The following is a 23,733-nucleotide window of genomic DNA, read 5'->3' as shown; positions in this document are numbered from 1 at the left end:
GTCTCTGTGCCTTCCCTCACGTGGGCCAATGCTATAGGATACTTACTGCCTGTGGCACAGACCCAAAGAGCAGTGGTGAGTGTCCAGCCATCTTAATCTGGGCCTCGACTGGCCTATGCCTACCTCTCTGGTCTCTCTGCCTTTGCCTTACTCCTGCCCCCTACCGATTTCCTATTCAAACACCTTCAGTGATCCCCGTTGCCCTCTGGATCTAGCCCAATTCTTTAACCTGGTACACGGGCTCGGCCCCAGCCTCATCCCTGTCCTCACCCTCCCAGGGACCTGCATTTCCAGAGGTACTTCATTACAGAGGTTCCTAGACTTCTGCCTGCCCTTTGGGTCAGAAGGCCTTTCCAGGTGTCCCCTGCCTCCCCGTGCTGAAGGGGGTAGGGGCCTCCTCTGTGTTCCCCAGCACCACTGACCTTTCTATACCTTCAAGTACCTTCTCTCCTCACTAGCCTGTGAGCCCCACCCCCACCCCAGGCCAGGGACAACTTTTTTTTTTTGAAAGACATTATCTCTGATGCTCTTATGTATTTAAGTGGCTCGACAACTTTGCCAAGGGCTCCACTCAGGCAGCTCAAGTGAATTTGCCAGGGTCCTGAGGCTGTGGTGACTGCTGGAGGCCAGGAAGGCTCTGGAAGAGGCAGGATGTCAGGGCACAGCCAAGTCAGTGATAATGGGAGGAGCTAGATGGATCCAGAAGCATCAAATGACCACACGGGTCAGGAGAGAAGTAAGGCAACAGACTCTTTTATTTTATGTGATTTAAAATACATCAAAATCAAGTCCCTGGCTGTTGTGAATACCAAAAGGAGACAAAAATGCTGTCAGCACAGCTTCAAACAAGTCTGAGTGGCCAGGATGGGCCATAAGGAAAGCAGTTGCAGGGACAGAGGCAGTCCCCTCCCCAAGGAAGGGCAAGAGGAGCAGGTAGGTGCCTGTTGTCCCTGGGGTGACCGCCTCTGTGCTGTGCAAGGCGGGAGGGCTGTGGCAGCAGCTGGAGAATCAGCTCAGCAGGCCTCGGCCCTTCCCCATGGACACCAGGCAGCTCCCCTGGCCTCTGGGTCAGCCCTCAGCAGGGCTGCTGCAACAGGGTAGAGGGTTAAATAACCATCTTTACAGAAATAACATTCTCCTACAGAAAGTGCCTGAGCTCAGCCCATGGTCCAAAAACCTCATGGAAAACAAACAACAAAAAAGTGCTGCTGACACCTCTTGGAATCTGGTGCACATGAAGCTCTCAGCCGGACAAGGTCCTAAACACAAGTTACTGTTCGCAGAGCTGTGGGCTCTGAGCTTCACCTGCTGTGGTCCCTGGAGGAAAAGCTAGCAACTGGAGCAACCAAACACAGCTCTTGGTCCTAAAACTGAGGTCACGTGTGTGGGACCCGCTGGGGGAGGGGGAAAGGTGCTGGCCTTCACTCCCGGGCAGGCCACTTCCCCTGCATCTGGCCCAGGACTGGGCTCACTTTGGAAAGCAGAGCAGCTAATAGTGACTGGTTAAGATTTGGTCAATGGACAGGAAGGAGGAAGAAAGGGCTCCCCATCTACAGACTGGCCTGAATGCCTAGAAATGGGTGGAGCTGAGCAAAGCTTCTACCTGCCTGGGGCCCACCTGCTCCCTGTACCACCACACTGGGCTCCAACAGCCCCAAGCCCCGCGGCCTTTAAGAGGTAGCTGAAGCGAGAGAGGCAGTTGTGTGGGCCACTCACTGTGGACCTTCCTGCTCTCTCCAAGGGGGGCAGGCAGATGCCTCTGCCTCCTCCCTGCACCTCCCTCAACCTAGCGACACTCTTGGGGGTTGGCAGCTTTTGCACCTCACCTGGCACAGGGGCTGGGGGAGGGGGAAGGCCTTACTGGAGCAGGAAGAGGCAAGGACCATTCCGAACACAGGGATTCAGAGGGGCAGAAAAAGATCGTGGGAAACAGTTCTCCACAGGAGCAGCACCACAGCCAGGGATGGCAAATAGGCCGCCACACTCGTACTGCCGCGTGAGGGCACCTCCATGTGGAGTGAGGATGTAGCAGGGATTAGCAGGAGCACCGAAGCAGACCAGTGGTACCTGCCGTGGGGCAGGGGAAGAAACGGTGTGCCATCCATTTGCCATCTCTGGTCTAAGTTGCAACGTGATCAGGAGTACTTAACATTCTTCATGAGCCTATTTATCCGAGGGATTTATGTTAAGGGCTGAACCGGTGGGTGAGGTGTGGAAGATGAAGGGACCTGCAGGCCAACACACTAGCTCCAAAGAAATACAGCAAGAAGCAAAACCCCAACCACCTTATCCATCTTGGTCTGTGGCTCACTCAGCTGGAGATGGGGTGCTGTACTTCCAGCCCAGCAGAGCCCTGCCTCCCGATCCAAGACGCATTCTGTTGTCCTAGAACACTGGCTAATACCCCGGCAAGTCTGCAACCAGCAGGACTTTTAGCATACAGAGCACCTACACATAGTGCATAGTAGTACGTACTGCTGGAGGAGGACAGCTGTCTGCAGCCACTTTATGGACATCTGGGGCTCCACTCAATTGTTCAGTTTCATTCCCGACCTGTCAGATAATAGCTAGGGGGTTCCTGCACACTAGATGGAATCCCAAGGGCTCTTATTCCTTGGGTGATTGCCAGGAAACAGAATCAGGGCAAACCTTGAGGAATGCACATTTGGGGGAAGTGGGGTAAGGGAGCAGAAACCAACCAAGAAGCCAAGGGGCAGCTGGACCTCCCCAGGACTGAAACCCACAGGCAAGGTTATGGCAGAGCCATCAGAAACCCTTTCCTTTCTCTTACTACAAACAACCTGATCTCACCAAACAGGAAACCTCAACACAAGGATGGCAAAGGAGCCAAGTGGGGTGTGAGGGGGTGGGACACTGGAGGCCAGGCTCCAGGCACCACCGCTACAGCACTCCTCCCCTCTTTCTTCCTCCCAAGATCCTCAAAGCAAACACTGTCATGTGCAAAAACAACAAAAAAACCTTCAGAACGAATCCTTTGGGTGATCTCTTGTCAATCATTTGTGCAGCTAGAGAGGCACCTGTGAATGATAAGGCTACTGAGAAGCATCATGGCCTGGTCCTGGCACTACCAGACAGCGGGGAAGCGGTGCCCGAGGGGCCCCCGGCCAGCGCATCATCCCACACAGAAACATTCTCCAGGTCCCTTGTCCTAGGCAGGAAAGCAGTTTGATCACCAGCTCCGAGTGCCCTGCCAAGGCTCTACCTGGGGACACCTTTTCCAGGTCAAGAGAAGCAAAGGAGCCTCCGGGGTAGCTAGGAGAGCCTGAGCTGCCCAAGCCCTGCTCACAAGAGGAATGCAGTCAAGACCTGGGTACATCACTTGTCATGAGCTCTGAAGGGTTGGGAGGGCTCTGAGCCTCTTATCAGGCAGAGAAATGCTTGAGTCACTTGTCCTGCCAGATCACTGTGATGCAGCTACAGATGACAACTCCTCTTAAGACTCTTCAGCTCACAGAGGAGCCACTCACTTCATCTGTACACACCCCCACCCCCAATGCAAGCCCACTGTACACTTACAGATATAAATGCATGAGGCCTTGCACAATGCCATATATATGGAAAACCGACCCACAAAATCCAAAATTGCAAGTGTCAGATGCCAGCCAAGTCAGAACACACTGGCTTCAGCGCTGGACTGCTCAGCATGGGAGCCTTGATTGGGCCAGGCCTGGCTGGGCTGCCTGCTCCCTTCCCAGCATGCCCCAGCATCGGGCTCTCTAGGCTGTGGCAGAGGTGGGCTCCTGGAGCCCTGTCTGGCCTGATGCTTCTGTGCTCGGTGCTCCTGGGCAGCAAGATGCTTCTGTGACTCTGGGGGAGCTGGGTGCTTGAGCCCCGGGCCCCTCTGGCCTCCGCTCAGGACCACTGTCAGTGAGGGGGCCCTGGCCACCAGCACTCAGGTCCTGTACCCTCTTGTTCAGGTCGTTGCGCTCTGTCTGCAACGCCCGGCACAGCTTCTCCAGCCGCTGGATTTTCACCTGCAGGCCCTCCAGCTCTTTGTCCCGGAGTGTTTTCTAGGGAGAGAAACAGGGACTTTAGTGCCATGCCACCAACCCCCTCACTCAATACCACCACTTGGTGGCACTCACCTACTTTAACAAGGCTTGGAGCAGACCAGGGTCCAAAGCTGGCCCCTTCTAGGAAACAGCCCTGGCTGAAGCAATGACTGAGCTGTCAGCTGGGGCAGTGGGGAACGGAGACAGCACATGGCTTAGAGGTCAAAAACATAATCCTCCATGTATCCACCAGATGACCTTGGTAAAGTGCTTGGCTTTTAAGCCAATTTCACCTGGAAAACAGGACTACTAATACCAAAATCAGGTCTTGAGAGAAGGTTCAATGACCCAGCGTATCTATACAGCAAGGTCTGGCTTGCAGCTGCTGTTCCAGCAGTGGTAGTTCCTATCTTCAGCATCGCAAGCTACAAAATCACAAATTATCTGGGCTGCTTTCCACGCAAACCACTTATATCACTGGCACCACTGTTTTTTTCCTGCTCCTTTATTCCTTTCTTCCATGTGCTCCCTTTGCTTCCACTGCAGACCTACCACTGGGCTCCCATGGGGAAAGAGCTGGCATTGCCTTTGAACTTGGATAGACGTGTGCAAACCCCAGTTCCACCTCATGCTAGCTGCATCACCGTCACCGACCGGTATGACGTGGAGAAAAAGGCCTGATATGCAGTATCTGCACACCCTAACCCCGGCTGCGGATCACACTCAGCCCACCTCCTCCGCCATCTCAAGCAGGGCCTTGTTGCTGCTCTCCCACCGGGACCGGTACATAGTGGTTTCTTTCTCCAGCTTCTTGATCTTCTTAGTCATCTGGGTTATGCGACAGACAGAAGGAAATGGTCAGAGCTGGGCTGTCCATGCACCTGTGTCTCCGAGGTGGGGAATGATCCCGAGGCAAGACAATGGGTGCAGTCAGTGCCTTTTGTGCCGTCTCACCACCAGGGAATCTCAAGTTAAATTTCCACCACCAATAACAAGAAGTGACAAGACTGCGCCTTCTCTGGGACAACCTGGAGGGTGTATGTACCACTGAGACTTCTTGACTCAGGGCAAGGCTGTGATCCCTCCTACCGGCCCCACCCTTGGAATCAATCAGTGACTGTGAATAGCTCCCCATGAGACATCCCCAGGATGAGAGCGTCCTGAAGGCAGGCCCAAGGTTCGATTCTGAGTGGGGCAGTTTGTGCCCCAGCAGCCTGGACCATCATTACCTTTTCCATCTCCTGCTTGAATGTGGTGAACACCTCGCTGCTTTTGGAAAGTGTGTTCTGGAATTCCTCAAACTTCTCTGTGTATAGGGCAAGCTGGGTGAGAAAGAAACCCACAGGTATGACTGGGCTTCTCTGGAAGGCACCTCAGGTCAACACACTCAGACCCCTCCTTGATCCTTTGACCCAACAATTCTATTGAGATACTATTTCTCCTTAAAACAAAACGAAAGCTATGCACTGGGAAGAATAGAATCCAAAATGTTGAGCCTGAAAAGTAGGATTTGGGGTGCCCTATATTTGTCCTTTATGTTTATTTTCAAACTTTCCTTCTAGAATCAAGTATAATTCATATGGCTAAAAACAACTCTTCTGTCCCCACCTCCTCAAAGGCAACACAACACCTCCAAGCTAAGAGCTAAAGCCTCTGAGCTCACCTAGCTACCTGGTTACCACCACACAGGTGATGGGCAGGTCCAGAGAGAACAAAGGTTCAGCCAAGGGCACACAGCAGTCAGGCAGAGCCAGTCCTAGAATGAAGGTCCCATTCCACTTCCCCCAGGATGGGGTCCAGTAAGGGGACCTTGGAGGCACAGGGTCAGGTTACAGTCTCACCTGCTGCTTCAGGTGGGTCTCTTGCTGCTTCATCAGCTCACACATCCTCTGGGACTCCACTGCTTCTTTCAGGAGCTGTTTCCAAGAGAGAACACTCAGACCCTGTCAGAAGCCCCAGGGGCTGCCTTTGGTCTTTTTTAGCCATAAGTACCAGACCCACTGAGGCTTTCTGCTCTCAGACTGGTGCCTGAGGAATCAGTGCCTGGTCTGGCCAGGTGGCACTCTCTCTCTCACACACACACACAACCCTATGAGCTGAGCCAGAACCCAACCCACCTTCTCCCACCCCAACCCCGGGGCCTGAGCCTCACAAAATCCTTCTCTCGCTGGTGCCTCTCCTCTGCCTCCTTCAGCATCTCCTGGGCCTGCTGGAGCTTGGCGTCCACCAGCTGCTGCTGCAGGTCCTTGTGTTTGAAGACTTTGTCGATGTGCTGTAGCAAAGATGGCGGGAGTGGTCCACTTGTCAGGAGCTCCCTTTCTCAGGGAGGCCCAGGGCTGCAGGGAGCTCCCATCTGCAGAGACCAGGGCACCTGCACAGCCTCCCATCTCAATCTGACATGCTAGACTCCCATGTGTATCACAGGACATGGGCCTGAGTCCCTGGAAGCTCAACTTTCCAACCTCACCTCGTTTCTCTCCCAGTGAGTCAGACCTGGGTAAGCACAGGGGTTTTTGGATGGAATCAGCTCCCGAGAAGCCAAGCAATAAACACACTCAAACTTCTAGGTCCAGAATGGCAGCATTCACTTTTGCAGCCCCCACTCCCTTGTAAATGGGAACAGGCAAAAATGATGCCTCCACAAACATGAAGCCTGGCTCAGTTGGCAGAGATCTGCCATATGTATAGGTAAAATCTAGACACATGTACCCCAGGCTGTCTGGCCTGCTGAAGGAGCCCTGGGGCCCTGGGCCAGGTGAGACAGCAGGGATGGAGAGAAGGTGATGAACTCAAGTACTACTTCAAAGGTAGAATCAACTGGACTTTCTAAAATAAGGGATGTGGGGACTTAACTGGGACATGAGGAGAGACCCTGATCTATCGGGGAGAGCTGTCAACGAGAAGCAACAGACCCCGGCAGTCCCGCACCCACTTCTCCGCAGGCAGTACTGAGTCCTTTTTTGCCTTGGGAGGAAGGTGTGGGGACAGAATGTGGGTCCTTGGATTCTTGAAGTCAGTTCCTCACTATAGTGGCCCAGGAAGCCCCCATGTCTCTCAGTGCCAAGGGACAAGAACCAAACCAGTGCCCCTCAAACCAAAAGTATCACAAGCAGCCTTGCTCCTGAGGATGAAGTACTGGAGGGAAGGGGTAGGGCAGGGGAGCCCCCTCTAAGTCACGCACCACATGGTCCCAAGAGGGCACCCGCCACCACATCCCCAGGGCCCAGGAAAGGGCCAGATCCAGAGCAGGTCCTCTGCCAGACCTGTGAGGCAGCCACAGGTCTCCCTTCTCTTGGTGAGGAAACAGGCCCAGAAGAGCCAAGTGCCTGGCGTGGGAGACCTGAAGATTCAAGTGCCTGGGGTGGCGGCCAACACGAGCCAAGGCAGTGATCCCTGCCCTTTCAAGTGGCAGGAGGAGCACAGCAGCAAGGAATCAGTCCCTGGAGTCCATCAGGTACAGCCCCTTTCCTGCCATTCCAAACTCTACAAAACTCTGAAAACTGAAACTGTCGTAAGCTAGCAGCCAGACTTGACCGGCACCATTCTAAGGCTGTAATCTAGGTGAGTGCTTGAAGTTCCACTGCATAAATATTAACATGTCTAATTTGGAAGTGCTGCCTCAAGGCCCTGCTGGCAGTGCTATATAACACATGGTATGTGCATGTACCTCCATTCTAAATGTGGAGAGCTCTGATTCCAAAAGATACCTGGCCTAGTCGTTTGGGCCAAGGTACTGCGGACCTGGGGCTGTGTGGTTCTAGATGAGTCACTTCTCCACACTTATGAGGAATGACAACATTATCCCTCTCTCAAGGAAGGAGGAAGAAAGGGAAAATGGGAAGAAATCTGAAAAGTGCCTTCTGGTGCCTGGTGCACATGGGACCATCTCTTGGCCGTGATCGCTGACCGTGACAAGCTTACCTCCTCTCGAAGCTCATATTGCTCAATCAGCTTCTTGAGCCTCTCAGCCAGCTCCATGTTCTCTTGGCGCAGTTTGGAGTTGCGCTCATTGTGCTGTTCCATCTGCAGCTGAATATCATTCAGGGTCACCTGGAAGTGTGAGGTCACCTCCTTTCGCTTCTCTTCCTCCTCCCGGGCCCGCTGCACGCCTTCTTCCTGGGCAGAGAAGTCAGCCCTAGCCCCATCACCCACTGCTCCCCAGCCAGCCTCACATGGCTCCCCCAACCAGTCCACCGGTGGTCTCTGCCAACAGCCCTCTCTGCTCCCAAAGTGAGGAGCAGACAACCTCCAGGATGCCATGCAACAGGGGCTCCTAGTGCACCCCTCTGTACATCAGGTGAGATTCTCTCCCTGGAAAGATGCAGGCATACATATATGTGCCATTCTGATGCAAGCTGGACCTCCTGAGGCCTATTCCTCCAGACTTCAGATTAAGTACTCTTGCCTTGGCCTCCCAAAGTGCTAGTATTACAGGCATGAGCCACCATGCCCAGCCTGCAGCATGACTTTTGAGGGGAAAGCCCACCAAAGAATCAGTGGAAGTCAAGGAAACCAGAGTTGCCCGTTGTGGGGGCCAGAGACCCAGGGCCTACCTTGAGGGAGCGGTTGTGCCGCTGCAGCTCACGGCATAGGCTCTCCAGCTTGCTGCGGGCCAGGACGGCCTTGCTGTGCTCGCCACGGAGGTGGTCCTTCTCCTGCACCAGCTGGCTCTGCTTTTTCTGCAGGAGCTTCATCTGCTTCTGTGAGTTTCGGTGCTCCTCCAGCTGGGGACAGGGATGGGAACAACAGGTGAGTGTCCTGTGGGTCCTCCTCACTGGGATCACTATGTGGCTCCAGGGCCTCCTGAGCTGCCTTGACCTGCACCCTCACAGGCCGCCACCGTGCTTGGTGCTTTACCCACTCCTCCCATTCCTCCTCACATAAACCCAAAGGCTCCATCGTAGGGATACAGAAATGGACACTGCCTAGGACAAGCAGAGGCCACACAGCCAGCAGACGCCAGTTTCTATCCCAGACCTGACTCCAAAGACAAAGCTCTCAAGGTGCTTCAGGTCATTGCATTACCCCAACTTGCTGAACACTCACGCCCTAGGATGAGACCACCTGCTACCCTGCCTCGTGTCTATTAACAGACCCGTCACTCCCTCTCATTCCTTCAAAACTCGAGCACTGGGTACAGTAGTGCTCTCTGCAACACGATTCCTTTCTCATTCCTGGCCATTCTCATTCAGTATCCATGGACGATCCTCCTGACTCCTGGCCTCACAGTCCTTAACCTCTGCCACGATCCCACTCCTTTGCCCAGCTCAGCTTACTCTGCACCAGCGCTGAAGCAACGCTACTCAAACTTTACAAGCTGGGTGTGGTGGCTCATGCTTATAATCCCAGCATTTTGGGAAGCTGAGGCGGGAAGATTGCCTGAGGCAAGGAGTTTGAGACCAGCCTGGGCAACATAGCAAGCCCTACCAAAAAACCCCCCAAAATGACTACCCAGGCATGGTGTGTGCACCTGTAGTCTTTTTTTTTTTTTTTTTTTTTTTGAGACAGAGCCTCGCTTTGTTGCCCAGGCTAGAGTGAGTGCCGTGGCATCAGCCTAGCTCACAGCGACCTCAAACTCCTGGGCTCAAGCAATCCTTCTGCCTCAGCCTCCTGAGTAGCTGGGACTACAGGCATACACCACCGTGCCTGGCTGATTTTTTTTTATATACATATATTTTTAGTTGTCCAGCTAATCTCTTTCTATTTTTTTAGTGGAGACGGGGTCTCGCTCTTGCTCAGGCTGATCTCGAACTCCTGAGCTCAAACGATCCGCCCGCCTCGGCCTCCCAGAGTGCTAGGATTACAGGTGTGAGCCACCGTGCCTGGCCTGCACCTGTAGTCTTAACTACTCAGGACGCTGAAGCAGGAGGAGTGCTTGAGCCCAGGAGTTTGTGGTTCCAGTGTGAACATGATCAGGCACTCCAGCTTGGGCGACACAGCAAGATCTCATCTCAAAAATAAACAAACAGATCCACAACCACCAATTTCCAAAAGACCCTCGTTTGCCCAGCAATCCCATTGTGATGCTCGTGCTATGCACACCCTCTTTCCAGACAACTATTTCATCCTCCTCTTCAAATCTCCCAGGTCCTAGCAGGCAACAACCATCTTTCTCATTTCCCCGAAAACACTGAAGCCAGAGGAGCAGGGACACAAGCTCTACATCTGCCAGTCCACCAGCCCCTGTCTTCTCCTTCAGTCACACAGACCTGGCCAAGCCCTCTCCTTGTGCACCAGGCCTGAGCTCCCCTGATCCTCTCAGAATCCCACTCCAGCAACTTACTTCCTCCTCTCTCGCAGTAGCAGTCTTTCCTGGCTGGATTGTTCTAATAGGGTGGTTATCCTCTTTATATCTTTTATTTAAGCCTTACAATAATCCCATTAGGCAGGTATGATGTGCCCCATTTTACAGATGAGTGAAGTCCCTTATATGAAAATACCAGCTAATAAATGTGGATGGAATGAAAGAATTTTAAAATAAATAATTAGGCTACAATCACCAATGGATGAATCTGTTAATTCAAGTTCTGTCAGGGACCCTGGCAAAAGAAGAAGACCACACTTCGTGTTTCTGGTGCTGCAATGTGAAGTTCAGAGCACTACCTGCGAAGAATTCGTGTCAAAAAAGTTGAACCTGAATTGGAACAAAGCTTCCAGAGCTAACTTCCACTTTACTTACAGGAGCTAAAGAGGTTAAATGCTACCACAAAGACGACGCAGCTACAAGGGGGGGCATCCTACAGGACAACCAGTCTGGTTTCTACTGTACGTCAATGTCATGGGAGAAGGGCGGCAGTGAGAGGAAGACTGCTCTGGAGCGAAAGGAAAAGGAGTATCAAGTGACGAGTATCAACTTTGTCAAGTGTGATAATGGCACTGTTCATCTTCATATTTGGAGGAGATACAGAGAAGCACACAGGCAAAATCATATGGTTTCTCTGACTCAGGCCAGGAGCCAGGGCTCTATAACCTGGAATCATTCTTTCAGAAATTTCTTTCAAGGAATGTGCAGTTTCTCCTCTTATTGTCAGCCATGAAGAGGCTGGCTGGGAACTGACTCCCCATTAAACAGATGGGGGAAAGGTTGAGAGAAAAGTTGAACAGAAATTAAGCCACCCACCTGCCCCTGCACCCCCAAACCCATGCTAGGTGACCTGCTGATTTTCCAAAGGCAGGAAAGATGTCGGCGGGAGGAGGGAACTGACCAGTTCAGCATACTTCTTGCACAGGGCTGCCAGCTTCTCCTCTGGGGTACTCAGCGTGTTCAATGTCTGCATCAGCAATGTGATCTCCTTCCCTGCAAAGCACAGGAAGCAAAGGCATACACCCCTTTCTTTGGGGGTCCCTTCCAGGCCTAAGCCTACACTCACGCGCACTGAAGGCAGCCCTCCCCTATCATACTTTATATTTTGCTTGTTGAACTGGCTGCCTTCCTTGCTATATTAGGAGCTTCATGAGGGCTGGGACCAGTTCAGTCCTGCTTCTCATTGTAGCCCCAGGACTGTCCACAGAGCCATCACAGAGCACATGCTCATTAAATGGACAACTGAATCCTTGTGGAATCTCCTTAGGGAGCACCACTGGTTGGAGACAAAAACTGCCTGCTCTACCAACAGACAAATGGTGTCCCACCTACAAATTCAGGGTTTGTTTCAATGCAAGGAAGGTCCTTCCAATAGAGGTAGGATCCAAAAAGGAATAGGTCTCTTGGCCTTCTTGAGAAATATTAAACTCTTGTCAACATAGGTAGCCTAACAGTGAACTTTAAAATGAAGATACCTTCCATATATGTGATCCTAAAACTAAAAAAAAGTCTCTCTTTAAAATAGGATGACACACATAAGGGGTGGGGGAATAAGGAGTTGAACATGGGCATAATGTCACCTAGCCTAAATTACTGAACACATATATAGCCTGTTGTCACATGACTGTCACTGCCTTTTCCCCACTGCCTGTGCCTGAGTTAAGGAGCCATCCCCTGTCTCCCTGAAGGCCCGGAGAGATTGGCAGAGACCGCAAATCGCTGGCACACAGGCAGATTCAACCCACAGATGGGTTTTGTTTGGCTCTTACCATTATCGCTGCCAACTATTAAAAATCTACAGTTTTCAAATAACTTTATAGAGTTCTGGCTTTTATTTTAAAAAAAAAAAAGTCTGGCTGCACCCAGCCTATAGTTTTGCTCTCAACTAACCAGGTGACAGACAAGCCTTTGGGTAAAGTAGGCCCTCTTCTGGATCTCATGTGCCCCTGGCTAGCCTGTGTGTAGGTATTTGTTTGCAGCCCTGGCCTAGTCCAATTCTTACTGTAGAGAAGTGTAAACTAAGACCCAGAAAAGGGAAGGGACATGCCCAAGGTCACACAGTGGGTAGAAGTGGTGCTGGCTGGCACAGGAGCACACCAGGCCTCCCGCTCTTTATTTCCTCAAAGAGAAAGCAGGTTGGATTCCAGGTGCCACTTGGCCTGATGGCCAGGAGGCCTTGTGTGGTGAACACCTGCACACCTCTATGCTGTGGCCCCCATATCCCTGGTTTGATTAAAGTAGGGTGACTTGCTGCTCTGAGTACAGTTTCCTCTGAATTCTGGCAGAGCAGGCTACCCAATGACATGTCAGGTCCAAACTCCCTCCCCCCATCAGCCTAACAAACAGCTGCCCTCTGCTCACCTAGACCCTTGGCTTTCTTCTTCTCCTGTGGCCTTCGATGGTCTCGGTCCCCGACCTCATCACTCGCCCGGATCTCTTCTGTGCCTGGCTCCCCCTTGGAGGTCTCCTTCTCTCCATTTACTACTGGAGTCCCTGGTTCAGGCTCCCCATTTCTCGCCACATAGGTCCGGGGCTTCTCTGCATCTTCAGGTTCAGTGGGCTCACCCTGTGCCCCATCTTCATCTGGGCCCCCCTGACTGTTGTCCACACAGTATGTACTCAGTATGTCTTCCAACTGGCGACTCAGCTCCTCAGAGACATCAGGAAGGGCCCCAGACTGAGCAGTTTTGCCTTGAGCCACTACAGCAGGATGCGGGGTAGGGCAAGAAATAAGACAGTTATACCACTGGTTGGGATTTTTCACCCCACCCAAACTCACCAGTTTGGGTTAAATGTTGCCTAGCTTCTTATTTCTTTTTCTTATGTAAACTGAGAAACAAGAATGGAGTATAATTCAGCTAAACTAGTTCATGTCAGAATTTAGATTCAAAACATTTTTTTAATTCACAAATCATAGCTGTAGTTGCTTAACTTAGCTCTAAGTCTCAGTTTATTTACTTATAAAACGATATAACTATTTCTCACTACCACCCAAACACGTTTGTTATGAGAATAAAACAAGTATGTAAAGCACGTAGCACATAGGACTGGCACGTAGTAACTTCTATTTCCTTCTCCCCAAAAGCCATTTCTTGCTGTTCAAATAGTTCCAGCAATGCCTCAAACATGAAAGGCAACCCGCTGGTGACTAACGGGATCTGGATTTGCTGATTGGGTGTCTCATTTAACTGCCACCTGATTTAATCCTGTCAGAGCCTTCTCTCAAGAGTTCAGTTCCTGTGCATACAGCACGAGGCTCTACCAAATTCCCAGGAAACGGTGAGGATCACGGCCTCAGCACTGTCCTCCTCTTATTCTACATCTCCTCCTTCCCGGGTACTCCAGAAGCTAGGCCGGTACCACAGACTCCTCCCCCTGCCCACTGGAAAAGCAGAACTGGCACACACCCTCCGTCTTCCCAGGAGCCTGGCTGCTGGAACCTTCAGCTTCTGTCGCAGGAGCCGCCTGGCTGGGCCGCCCCTGTGCTCCCTCGGGTCCTGCTTCCGGTTGTGCCGGGTTGCTTTTTGGGTTGGATTGTTTGGCAGCCCCATTCTTTTTGTCTTGGTTCTTCATTGTGATTTGCAATGCTGGGTTAGGAGCCGATCCTTTAGAAACAAACACTGTTGCTATTTTCCAGACTTCGAAATTCTTCGCAGCCTAGATCAGAATCCCAACACAGGCGCACAAAGCTTCTTAAAATAAACAAACCGGCCAGCCTTCGCCTGAGGGAGCCAACGGTTCGCCCGGTCTTGGCTGGCCAAGGAAGCCTGGCGTGCCTGGACAGGTTTTCGGGGCGCTGCTCCCGGAGCAGGCAAGGAAAGAAGCTTCCTTTTTCCCGAAGCCACTTCCCGGCACAACACGACCCCTTCTCGGCGGGCCGAGCGCGGGATTGGCTCAGGGCCGCAGACTGACGTGGCGGGACGCTAGGTTCCCGCCCCCCCCGCCCCACGTTGGTCCCCCGCGCGCGTAGCCACCCACGCCCCGTGCGCCCTCCCACCGCGCGGCGGGCCCCGCGCATGCGCACAGACACCCGCCCCACCCCCAGCCCACGCGCGGAGGCGGCGTGATTCCCCCACTGGCCCGAAGCGTCCAGGCCTACAGACCCTCCGATTGTCTTGTCCCGCCAGCCGCCGCCGTACGCACCTCACCGCCGACGTCCGACGGCTTCTCCGCTCTGGCCTCGCACCGGAAACCCTGGGTAACCGCGGTCGGCAGAACGGCCTGCTCCCGCCGCAGCCAATCAGTAGCTGGCGCGGGCGCGGAGCTTGCTGGGAAAGGCGGCGCGAAGGAGGCTTTTGCGGCGGGCCGGCCGGGAGGCAGCGGACTACAAGTCCCTCCGTGCATCGGGGCGGCGGCAACTCCCAGGATGCAGCAGAAAGGGATATAGTTCTGGGAGTCCGAAAGGAGCCGGTCATTCTGCATAGGTGCCTATGTCAACCTTGTTTCTGTCACGCAGAAGCTTTGATTCAGCCCCCAAATCCGTGCGCCTGGCTGTTTCCTGCAGGTCTCCTTTGCTGTGAATATCCATGGTTCTATCGAGGAACTTCGAGGACTTGGGAAGAGGGATAGCGTCCTGGGCTGGGAACCAAAAGATCTGTGTTCCAGTCCTAACTTCATCACTAATGTGCTGTATGACTGGACATTTTTTTCTCTCCCTGGGCCTCAATTTCCTTATTAAAAAGGAGGCTTTTAATGACAGTGTCAGTTCTTTGAGCGTTTAATTTGTGCTTTCCTGGTATCCAATATCTGGATCCTCAATAATTACTCATCGAGATAAGTACTATTTGTTATTCACATTTTACAGAAGAGTAAGGCAAAGGTTAGATAACTTACCCCAAGGTCACATCGATATTGAGTGGTTAAAGCAGGGATTCAAAACCAGAACGTCTGACTCCATCACCCCTGTAACTACTCCCATGTAACTACTCGGCTATGCTGCTTTTAACCTAGAAGAAATCACCAGTGCATGTTTCCCTGAGGCGGAGTCAGGGTAACTTGTCAAAGTAGGTTATTTTTTTCTCTCTCCATCACCAGCTTGGCAGTCAGTTCCTGAGGGACTGAGGGGGTCCCTGCAGGGGGAGTTTGGCCTGAGGCAGATTCGTGAGCCCTTTCTCCGACTGGCCTACACCCTACAGTCTTCGTTGCACTGCTGCTAAAGTTGGAAAAAAGTCACAAATTTTTTCCAAATGTGAGATCACAATTCTTTATCCCCGTTGCCTATGGATAATGGAATAAAACCCAACAATCCTTGCTCCTGGAATTTGAAGCCTAAGTGGTTTGGCTTCTGCCTATTTCCAGACAATCTTCTCCATCCCTTTTGCCTTTTTTATTCCAACTCCACTTTTGCTATTTCCAGGATTTCTCAGGTTTTTTCAGATGCTATTGTCTTCCAAAATGCCATTGTGGCAAAAACCAAAATCTTTTGAAGTCCAGCTCAAAGGTCACTTCAGAGCCTTCCCAGTGCTCTGCAATCTGTCCTTGCTTCCTAGGTCTGGAGAGAGTGGTTACAGCATTAGCAATGAGGTGTTGAAATTACTATTTGCTTACAAGTCAGTGAATTTTGGCCCTTCTTTCCCTGTTGCCCTGGGTAGGACGCAGTGGCATCATCATAGCTCACGGCAACCCTCCTGCCTCAGCCTCCCTACTAGCTGAGACTACAGGCCCACGCCAGGATGCCTGGCTACTTCTTCTATTTTTAGTAGATACAGGGTCTTGCTCTTGCTCAGGCTGGTTTCCAACTCCTGAGCTCAAGCGATCCTCCCACCTCGGCTTCCCAGAGTGCTAGGATTAAGGCGTGAGCCATAGCACCCGGCCAAGTCAGTGAATTTTGGAAGAACTGCTGGCTAAATGATCTAGTCCCGGAGCCTAGCATCAGGTTAGGGGTACAGACTGTTGTAAATTACTTTATTAACTGATCATTGCTAATGTTAGGGCTGTTAGGATGTTAATATTTTCCACAAATATTTAAAATATTGCTCTGACTTCAGAGCAGTGCAACCCTTAGGTAACACCAAGGTTCAAATTTACAAGGTAACATTAAGAGGAAATATGGTATATTACAGGTTAAGCATCCCTAATCTGAAAATATGAAACTTTTTGAGTGCCAACATGATGCTCAAAGGAAATGTTCATTGGAGCATTTCAGATTTTCAGATTAGGGATGCTCAAGTGGTAAAATCTAAAAAAATCTGAAATCAGAAACACTTCTGAGGGCCCAGCCAGTGGCTCACGCCTGTAATCCTAGCACTCTGGAAGGCCAAGGTGGGAGGATCATTTGAGCTCAGGAGTTTGAGGCCAGCCTGAGTAAGAGTGAGACCCTGTCTCTAATAAAAATAGAAAGAAAAAAGTTAAAAAAAAAAAAAAGTTGGAACAGAAACACTTCTGGTCCCAAACATTTTGAATAAAGGATGCTCAAGTTGTAGTGTGATGATGGAACTGAGGCTGAGAAAGGTTTAGAATCCAGGTCTCTTGAAACCAAGGCCCTGATTATTTCTAGAAAAGCGTTTTGGAGATCTCCCAAGGAGGCAACATATAAATCAGACATTGATGAATTTCCATAGGAAGGTGTTCTAGGCAAAGATAATAAGCAAGAAAAAGGTATGTATAGGGTGAGGAGTGGAGGGTGTAGCAGAAGGGCCAAAAGTGGTCTACAAGGGCCACCTGGGTAATACGAGTAGAGCAGGCAAGAATAATTTGACAGAAACATGTTAAGAAGTTACTTTTTCCTTTGCTATAAAACAACATATAGTAATAATATGTGTCAGATTCAGGGAGACAACTGGCAATGGTGATGATTATATTATAGCTCTTGCAGATTTTTTCCAAGCAGAAACTCAGGCCCAACAGTGCCAGACAGTATTTTTCAAGACAGATATTTCTGATTTTTTAAAATGTTGGCAACCAACTAAAACTTAAACACACTATCTGCCAACCAAAACCCTCCTTTTGGGTTCAGTCAACTTTTTTGGCTGCTTGTCTGTAATCTCTGCTTTAGGGATTGATCAGAACTGAAGGAAGGAGTTTGTGAACTATTTGACCTCAATAGGCTCAAAGGGCTGTGGAGTGTTGCTAATGAAACTACATCAAAATTGTTTAGAGAAACTCTAGAAAATGTAAACTACAGAGACAGACACAGATCAGTTGTTGGGGTTGGGGCAGGAAAGAGGGATTCCCAAGGGGGAAACTTATGACTTATGGAGGTGATGGATTTGTTCATTATCTTAATTGTGGTGATTTTATGGGCACATACGTCTCAACTTATCAAATTATACACTTTAAATATGTACAATTTATTGTATGTCAATTGTATTTCAATAAAGCTGATTTTAAAAAACCTTTACAGCAGGAGCAGATTGGTGTAATTCTTATTTCCACTGTTAAGCTGCAAGTTTAAACACCTTCTCCTCATTCACTTCCAAAAAGCCAGTCTAGGGTCACTCCAAGCCAAAGAAGACGATTTAGAACTTTGCGACAGGTTTTTATTTTTGCTTTATATCTATTACAGTGTTTGAAACCTAAAGAAATACATTTTCTCTTCAAATTTGGATGTGTATATAAATATCATTTGTCTGGACTCAGCACACTCAATGCAATGCCACGGTTTCTTGGCCTATGTCTGATCTGAAATCATCAAGCTTTGTCTGTCTACCCAGGGGCCCTGAGAACATGGAAAATAGCCAGAGTTTATAGTTGTTAGAAAAATAAAAGCAAATTAATTTGGAAAGAAAAACCAGTGAGAAGGATTTGATTCACCTTCCTAGGGTCCACAGCTGGAAACCCAAACTATTCTTAGGGGACATCCGGTCTGTTGTGTGGCTGGGACCCATAGCCCCTTTCCTTCTTTCAAAAATAGGTCAAAGGCAGTTCCCACAAAAGCTGGCTGAAAAAGCCAAGACCCAACTCCAGAGCACAGGGGTTCATGTAGATGTGAACTCTTTAAGGACATCCTCTGAGTCAGAGGTTTCCAGCCAGTCTTAGGATCTCTGAGCTTACTTCCTTCACTGCCCTCAGGGCATGGCATATTGTTACAAGAGAGCAGGGGGGTTCAGGTATGTGCTAATGTGGACATCAGAAGTCAGGCTGGCCCAAAAGAAGCCAGGTAGACCCAAGCCCACCGAAACACACTACACAAACCTTTCTCCCATGGTGTTCTGGGCCCAAAATTTAATGCTGCCTTTTGTAACTCTCACAGCCAGCGTTGGTTCTGAAACAAAATGCCCTCTCAGAGGAAAAATAACGGCTTTCATTAACAGATTTGATTGGTTTTAACCTCAAATTCTTCCCTTGCCATGGTCTTAATCTGGGGGTGGGGCTAGGGCATAGACAATGGGATGACTGAATCATTTATGAAGGCCTTGGCTAAAGAGCAGCTAGTGCCCACCACATGGATCCCAGGAGGGCTAAATTCTCAGCTTGTTGGCTTAACAAAAAAATGCAAATGCTAAAACAGAAAAAATACTGGACAAGGTTGGTCTAGTCTAGAATGTGCAATCCTAAATAGCTATGGAAGAAATTTATTCTGACCAATCTCTCAGTCTCACACTAACTTCCAGGGTAGTACTACCTGGAAGATGTTTCCCATAGTTCAGTGCACTGAGCATTGCACCCTTCCCCAGGCTACCAGGGAGGCAGACAGGTACACACATTCCTGAGGCCCCCAGCCAGCCTGTTCTCCCTACTGGGTCCCTGGAGAAATTGGCTCCCTGTCTTCAACTGAGAATCTAGAATGTGAGCCCGCAAGATGAATCTAATGAAGAATACTCAAGGTGATGGATTCCAAGCTGAGTGAGTCTATGGGAGAAGAGAGAAGGCCTGAACAAAAGGGCTGGGGCCTTCAAAGAGGGGCATGTAGGGTGAGGTTAGTATTGCGAGGCTTTCTCATTCTTTCCTTTTAGTTTGCTAGAAACAGGTACAACCCTAGGGTGGGGAGAGAAGGCAGGTAGACATGAGAAAATGTAAATACAGTTCATTCTGTTAGACAGTTTTCATTTTAAACTGGTTTGGCTTGAGAGAAACAGAATGTCTGTGTGCCTAGTCTTCTATTTCTCTCCCTTAACTACAATAGCAGCTATAATCTGTGCAGTTCAGCTCCAAAAATATAGGGCTCCTGGAAGATGGTTTCCAGGGCAGAGTCGAAAAAGTAGATCTAAAGTTTCTAGATAAGGAATAAAACCAAGGGTCCCCCAAAACTGAAGTCACCAACCACCTGTTCCTTGGACGGGTCATTTATGTCCAAGTAACTAGGCTGGCCAGTTCAGGGCGAACACATCAGAGGGTTGCAGCAGCCAACATCAAGGCCAGGCAGTCACTGAGGAGAGGTGGGAACTGAAGGCGGGTTTCTCAGACCAGAGACCCTGTTGGTACTAGAGAAGGTGACTTGGGGGTGGGATGCCTAGAGGGGTTGGCAATAAAGAATAGCTGGCACTGTTCAAAACAGTATTTGAATATGTTAATGAAGAAAAAGGCTCCTTGTCCCTCTTAATCCATACCTAGATACTTCCACGCCCATCAGAGATCTTAAAAAGGATATGCCAGCCATATGAAAAGATTCCAAAAACATGTTTCAACTTATTAGGCTAGTCCCTAAAACAGGCTGGGGAGCCTCTACATCCTGGCAATAACCAGAAATCTGCCAGAAAGCCTTTGACCTCACTTAGGCCAGGGACTGGGGCCCAGATGGGGGTTGCTCACACAGAGTATCTCTTAAATGTGGGCTAAAGAAATAATATTTTGCTTCGCAAGATGGCCGATGAAGAGGAGGTGATACAAAAGATGGTACTACTGCCTCTGTCGGCTGGAAGAACTTTACCTGTTGGTTGAAATGGGGTTAGAGGACGATAATGGGAAAACACTGTCTGAGGAAGACACAAATGAAAGCTCCTAGAGGCCACCTTTCTTTGCGAAATCTTTCCTCACATCGTGTCCCCGGTAGAATTTAGCCTTTTAAGTCCTTAGAGAAAACATGCTTTAAGCAGAATCCAAATGACCAAAAAAGAGTCTTCCATCAGGTACAGGACCTAAAGCTGAACCCAAAGTAGATTTTTGGAGACACAGTTGGGAAAGCAGGATGTGTATGTCTCACACTAGGAATTTGGCCCCAATGTCAGGGACTTAACTATTGCTTGAGATGTACAAAGTAGATCCTGCTAAATTGCTCTGCCCTTTGGACAAGGACCATGGGGCGATGGGTGGGTGAAAGCTTTTCTTTCAACTGTAAGAGAATAGTTTTGTAATGGAGGTAGAAGGCCAAGTGAAAAAAAGGTCCTGCCCCTTGCCTTCCTGGGAGATTGGGGCTTGGTAGCCATCATTCTCAAGCTACTAAGGAGCACGTGACTCACCAAAGCAGTACAACATTAGTGTGATTTTTCATTGATAGCTGCCAGCCCTAAACCATCTTCGTTAGAAAATGGCTTTGGAGTGTGACCTCAAACTAGGGAAGGGCAAATTCAAGATGAATGGCCAACAATAAGCACTGGAAGTTTAGATTTGTAAGAAGAGGGGCATGGATTTCACCTGAGCCAGAAAGGGATGTATAGGAATAGGAGCAAGAATGGTACTGTTTCTGGAAAAGTACAGCTTGGAACATGACCTCTAACCACAGTGGGGAGGCAGGAGCAGGGCAGATTGTGCCTTCAACTCTGCAGTTGGTCTACACTTAGCTGACAACTTCCTCCTCTTCCGTCTCCAACAGATGGGGTTTATCATCATATGTAATCCATCCAGAGGCACAGGCAAGCCACTGAGGCACTGCACTAGCTTTACTCAAAGAGAAAGAAAAGGCATCTGGATTATAATTGTCACAAAGAAGAGAAAACCCAAACCAGGTATAAGGATCCTTAACAGGGAAGATACCAATAACTCTCACAAAAGTATTCAGGCTGCTAAGTTTCTGGGACAATAGCAAACGCAGCCATGTGTGATAACTTATGTGGACAATGGCCTTTGAGACTGAGTTGTAGAAAGCAAACTACTTCATGGGTTTCCTGATAGAAGCAGGATGCTCAGCAGCAAGGACTGGAGTGGTAGACTTCACCAGGCCCTGAGGCCATCCTTGCTGTTTTCAGGTACTGGGACAATGAGACCATGCTGACCTGCTTTATAAAGTTTCCAGAGCTGAGGGTTGGTCCCAGGTGGTGGTCTAGGATCCAAGCAGAGAGGAAATGGACCATGCTCAGGCCTCCTGAGCAAGGGAGCTTCCACATCTCTTTTTGGTCTTCCTCAGAGTATCCTACCTAGAGAAATTACAGATAGTTCTTCCTCTTGAGACCAATTAAGATGGACCTACCTAATATATAGAATATAAAAAAATACGGAACTTTTTGACATTCTCTCCTTTGGAAATAAAATATACATAATCCAACTATGGAAGAGGAAGAAGAAGAAGAAAGGCCAAAGGCAGGGATCCCTGACTATCCCAATACATGACACTCTCACTCCAACCTCCTCTGTAATTTATAGGTCACCAGAGCAAGGACTTTCTCCTCAGGAGAAAGGAAGGACCACAGTCCCCTGTCTTAAGCTTAGGAGAAAATACAGCCACCTCAGAGGTTTACTCAACCCTGAGGGGAATTTTCAAGTAAACAAATGAAGTTGGGTCGCACCATTTGGAAGGTGGGTAGGAAACATGGGATCAGTAGCTACACGTGGGGAGCCCCTTCTGAAGGCCTGTGCTCCTCCCTCCCCTCCACTTCCACTGGTGTACTTGCCCCAGGAGAATGAGGGGGATCTCCCAAACTAAAAAGATCTGGGTAAGGAGTGAGAGGGAGAGAGGGGCCTTTGTTTCATGGTAGCCTCCCCATCAGCCTCTAGTCCCAGGCAATGCTGGCAGCTGGGATTCCTAAAACCAGGAACTCATGGCTCTTGGGAAGAGCAATCTTAATACAAGAAAAATGTGCAAAAGAAAAAAAAATTAAATAACTCAGTCCAAGCATACAAGATTAATATTCTGTCAGAGCAAGAACACTTTGTTTTGGATCTCTCCCTTCCCCTCCCACCTCCCACCTCTGGAATATTCCATCTGCTCAAGTACCCAAGATAAGAGTTATACAGATCAGGGCAGAGGACTGGGAAGGATGAAAAAAGATAAAAAGGAAGTCACCATTAAAGAAAAAAGAAAAAAATAAGAATAAAAAAAAAAAGGTGCAAATTGATTACCTTAGTCCTCCTTTGTCTACCCCTGGGCTCCTGGGTTAAAGACATGTGTGCAGCCAAAATATAGTGTAAGGAAGAAAAACCCAACACATCCCCTTCTTGTCACAAAACCCGAATGTGAGCCTCAGATGGTTCTGTCTGTCCAGAGGGTGCGCCCTCCAGGGAAGGGGGCGGAGCAGGTCAAGAGCACAGTCTCCAGGGCAGCAGAGGTGTGTGGTGGCTGATGGTGGGGGGCCTGGTTTCCCGCCCACCAGAGGGCTGCTCTTCTGCTGGTTGGTGGTGCTTCCCATCCCTTCCCCTCCCCGGAGGCAGATATTATAGCTGGAAACCCTCCATGGGGGCCTCAGGCTGCTGGAAGATGAACTGCTGTTGCGTTTCATCCACTTGGGGAGCCAGGCTGCTATCATCGTCTTCTACACCAAAGTAGTGCTCAATGAGGTCGAAGGCCTTCTGGTAGATCTCCTGGTTCTCGTGGCTCTGGAGAAACTCAATTTTATCCAAGCCTACAGTAGCAAGAAGGAAGGAGAGTGAAGTGTGGGTGCTTTTCTATAGGTAGATGAAACATTTATCTATTTTTCCTTCCCTGAGGTACATTAGTGCTTACATAACAACTAATACGATCACATAATTCTTGGACCTGAAAGAAAAGAGTCAAGATCTCTTCCCAAAACTACAGAATCCCAAAGCAAAGAGACCAAAATATCAGTTATAGAGGTTCTAGTCCTGATTCTGCTTTAAACTAGCTGCATGACCTGAGCACATCATCAGCCTCTCTTCTCACAGATGGGTGATGAGTTAATCCAGCATTTTTTCTTTTTCTTCTTTTCTTTCTCTCCTTTCTCTCTCTCAGTTGGGCAGCAGTTTGAACTGAAAATGGTTCAGAATGCTCCCTAGCACTCTTAAAGGAACTTGTTAGAAACTCTGCTGAAAACACATGCCTTCTAGCTCCTTATTCTATTATCAGTTTTAGATGTTTATCTTTGCACTTGTACCACATCTACTTATTAGGTAGAGCCTATCAGAAAGAGAATTGATCTATTGCTCCTCAGAGGGAGAAAAAACTGATGGGATAAAACTGGATTTCAAAGATGACCCAAATCCAAATTCTAGCTCCACCCCAGCTACTCAATACATGCCCGTTACACGCGTGGTATCATCTGAAACTCTGTGGATGGTATAATTTGTCTTTAGACACACAGACTCAAGTCTCACAGAAGCTATGGATGCTCTCCAACACACTCCCTCACATATATACACCACTTTGGA

General features: G+C 49.5%; 2 protein-coding genes across 4 annotated transcripts in view; both read right to left on the bottom strand.

Moving 5' to 3' along the window:
- Window positions 1-737: 737 nt before the first annotated feature.
- TXLNA (taxilin alpha) lies at window positions 738-14,524 on the bottom strand. 3 transcript variants are annotated; one of them, XM_012642328.1, is made up of 11 exons: window positions 14,461-14,524; window positions 13,725-13,922; window positions 12,679-13,017; window positions 11,219-11,310; window positions 8,567-8,737; window positions 7,935-8,129; window positions 6,166-6,285; window positions 5,855-5,929; window positions 5,243-5,335; window positions 4,746-4,841; window positions 738-4,031 (listed from the first exon to the last, which is right to left on the bottom strand). In XM_012642328.1, the coding sequence occupies exons 2-11, from the start codon at window positions 13,888-13,890 to the stop codon at window positions 3,738-3,740; spliced, it is 1,641 nt and encodes a 546-aa protein (XP_012497782.1). In that variant the 5' UTR covers window positions 13,891-13,922; window positions 14,461-14,524; the 3' UTR covers window positions 738-3,737. The 3 variants fall into 3 exon arrangements, with proteins under 3 accessions (XP_012497782.1, XP_012497783.1, XP_012497781.1); XM_012642329.1 differs by lacking the exon at window positions 14,461-14,524 and adding an exon at window positions 14,421-14,451; XM_012642327.1 differs by lacking the exon at window positions 14,461-14,524 and having other exon boundaries at window positions 13,725-14,251.
- A 3,254-nt stretch (window positions 14,525-17,778) lies between these two features.
- KPNA6 (karyopherin alpha 6 (importin alpha 7)) overlaps window positions 17,779-23,733 on the bottom strand; it is a 55,964-nt gene continuing 50,009 nt past the window's right edge. Inside the window, exon 14 of the mRNA XM_012642326.1 lies at window positions 17,779-22,970. Coding sequence (XP_012497780.1) covers window positions 22,783-22,970 — 188 coding nt within the window. The 3' untranslated portion in view covers window positions 17,779-22,782. The remainder of the gene's footprint in view (window positions 22,971-23,733) is intronic.

Source organism: Propithecus coquereli, unplaced genomic scaffold, assembly GCF_000956105.1.
Source record: "Propithecus coquereli isolate 6110/MARCELLA unplaced genomic scaffold, Pcoq_1.0 Scaffold178, whole genome shotgun sequence".
In the NCBI taxonomy this organism is placed as follows: domain Eukaryota; kingdom Metazoa; phylum Chordata; class Mammalia; order Primates; family Indriidae; genus Propithecus; species Propithecus coquereli.
The sequence above is the reverse complement of the archived record's forward strand: the minus strand, read 5'-3'. Positions and strand labels throughout refer to the sequence as shown.

Coding starts and splice junctions, on each gene's coding strand:
- TXLNA (XM_012642328.1), bottom strand. CDS start 13,890: ATGAAGAACCAAGACAAAAAGAATGGGGCTGCCAAACAATCCAACCCA. Junction 8,130..8,566: donor GGCACAACCGCTCCCTCAAG/GTAGGCCCTGGG, acceptor TTCTCTGCCCAG/GAAGAAGGCGTGCAGCGGGC. Junction 5,930..6,165: donor ACCAGCGAGAGAAGGATTTT/GTGAGGCTCAGG, acceptor TCTTGGAAACAG/CTCCTGAAAGAAGCAGTGGA.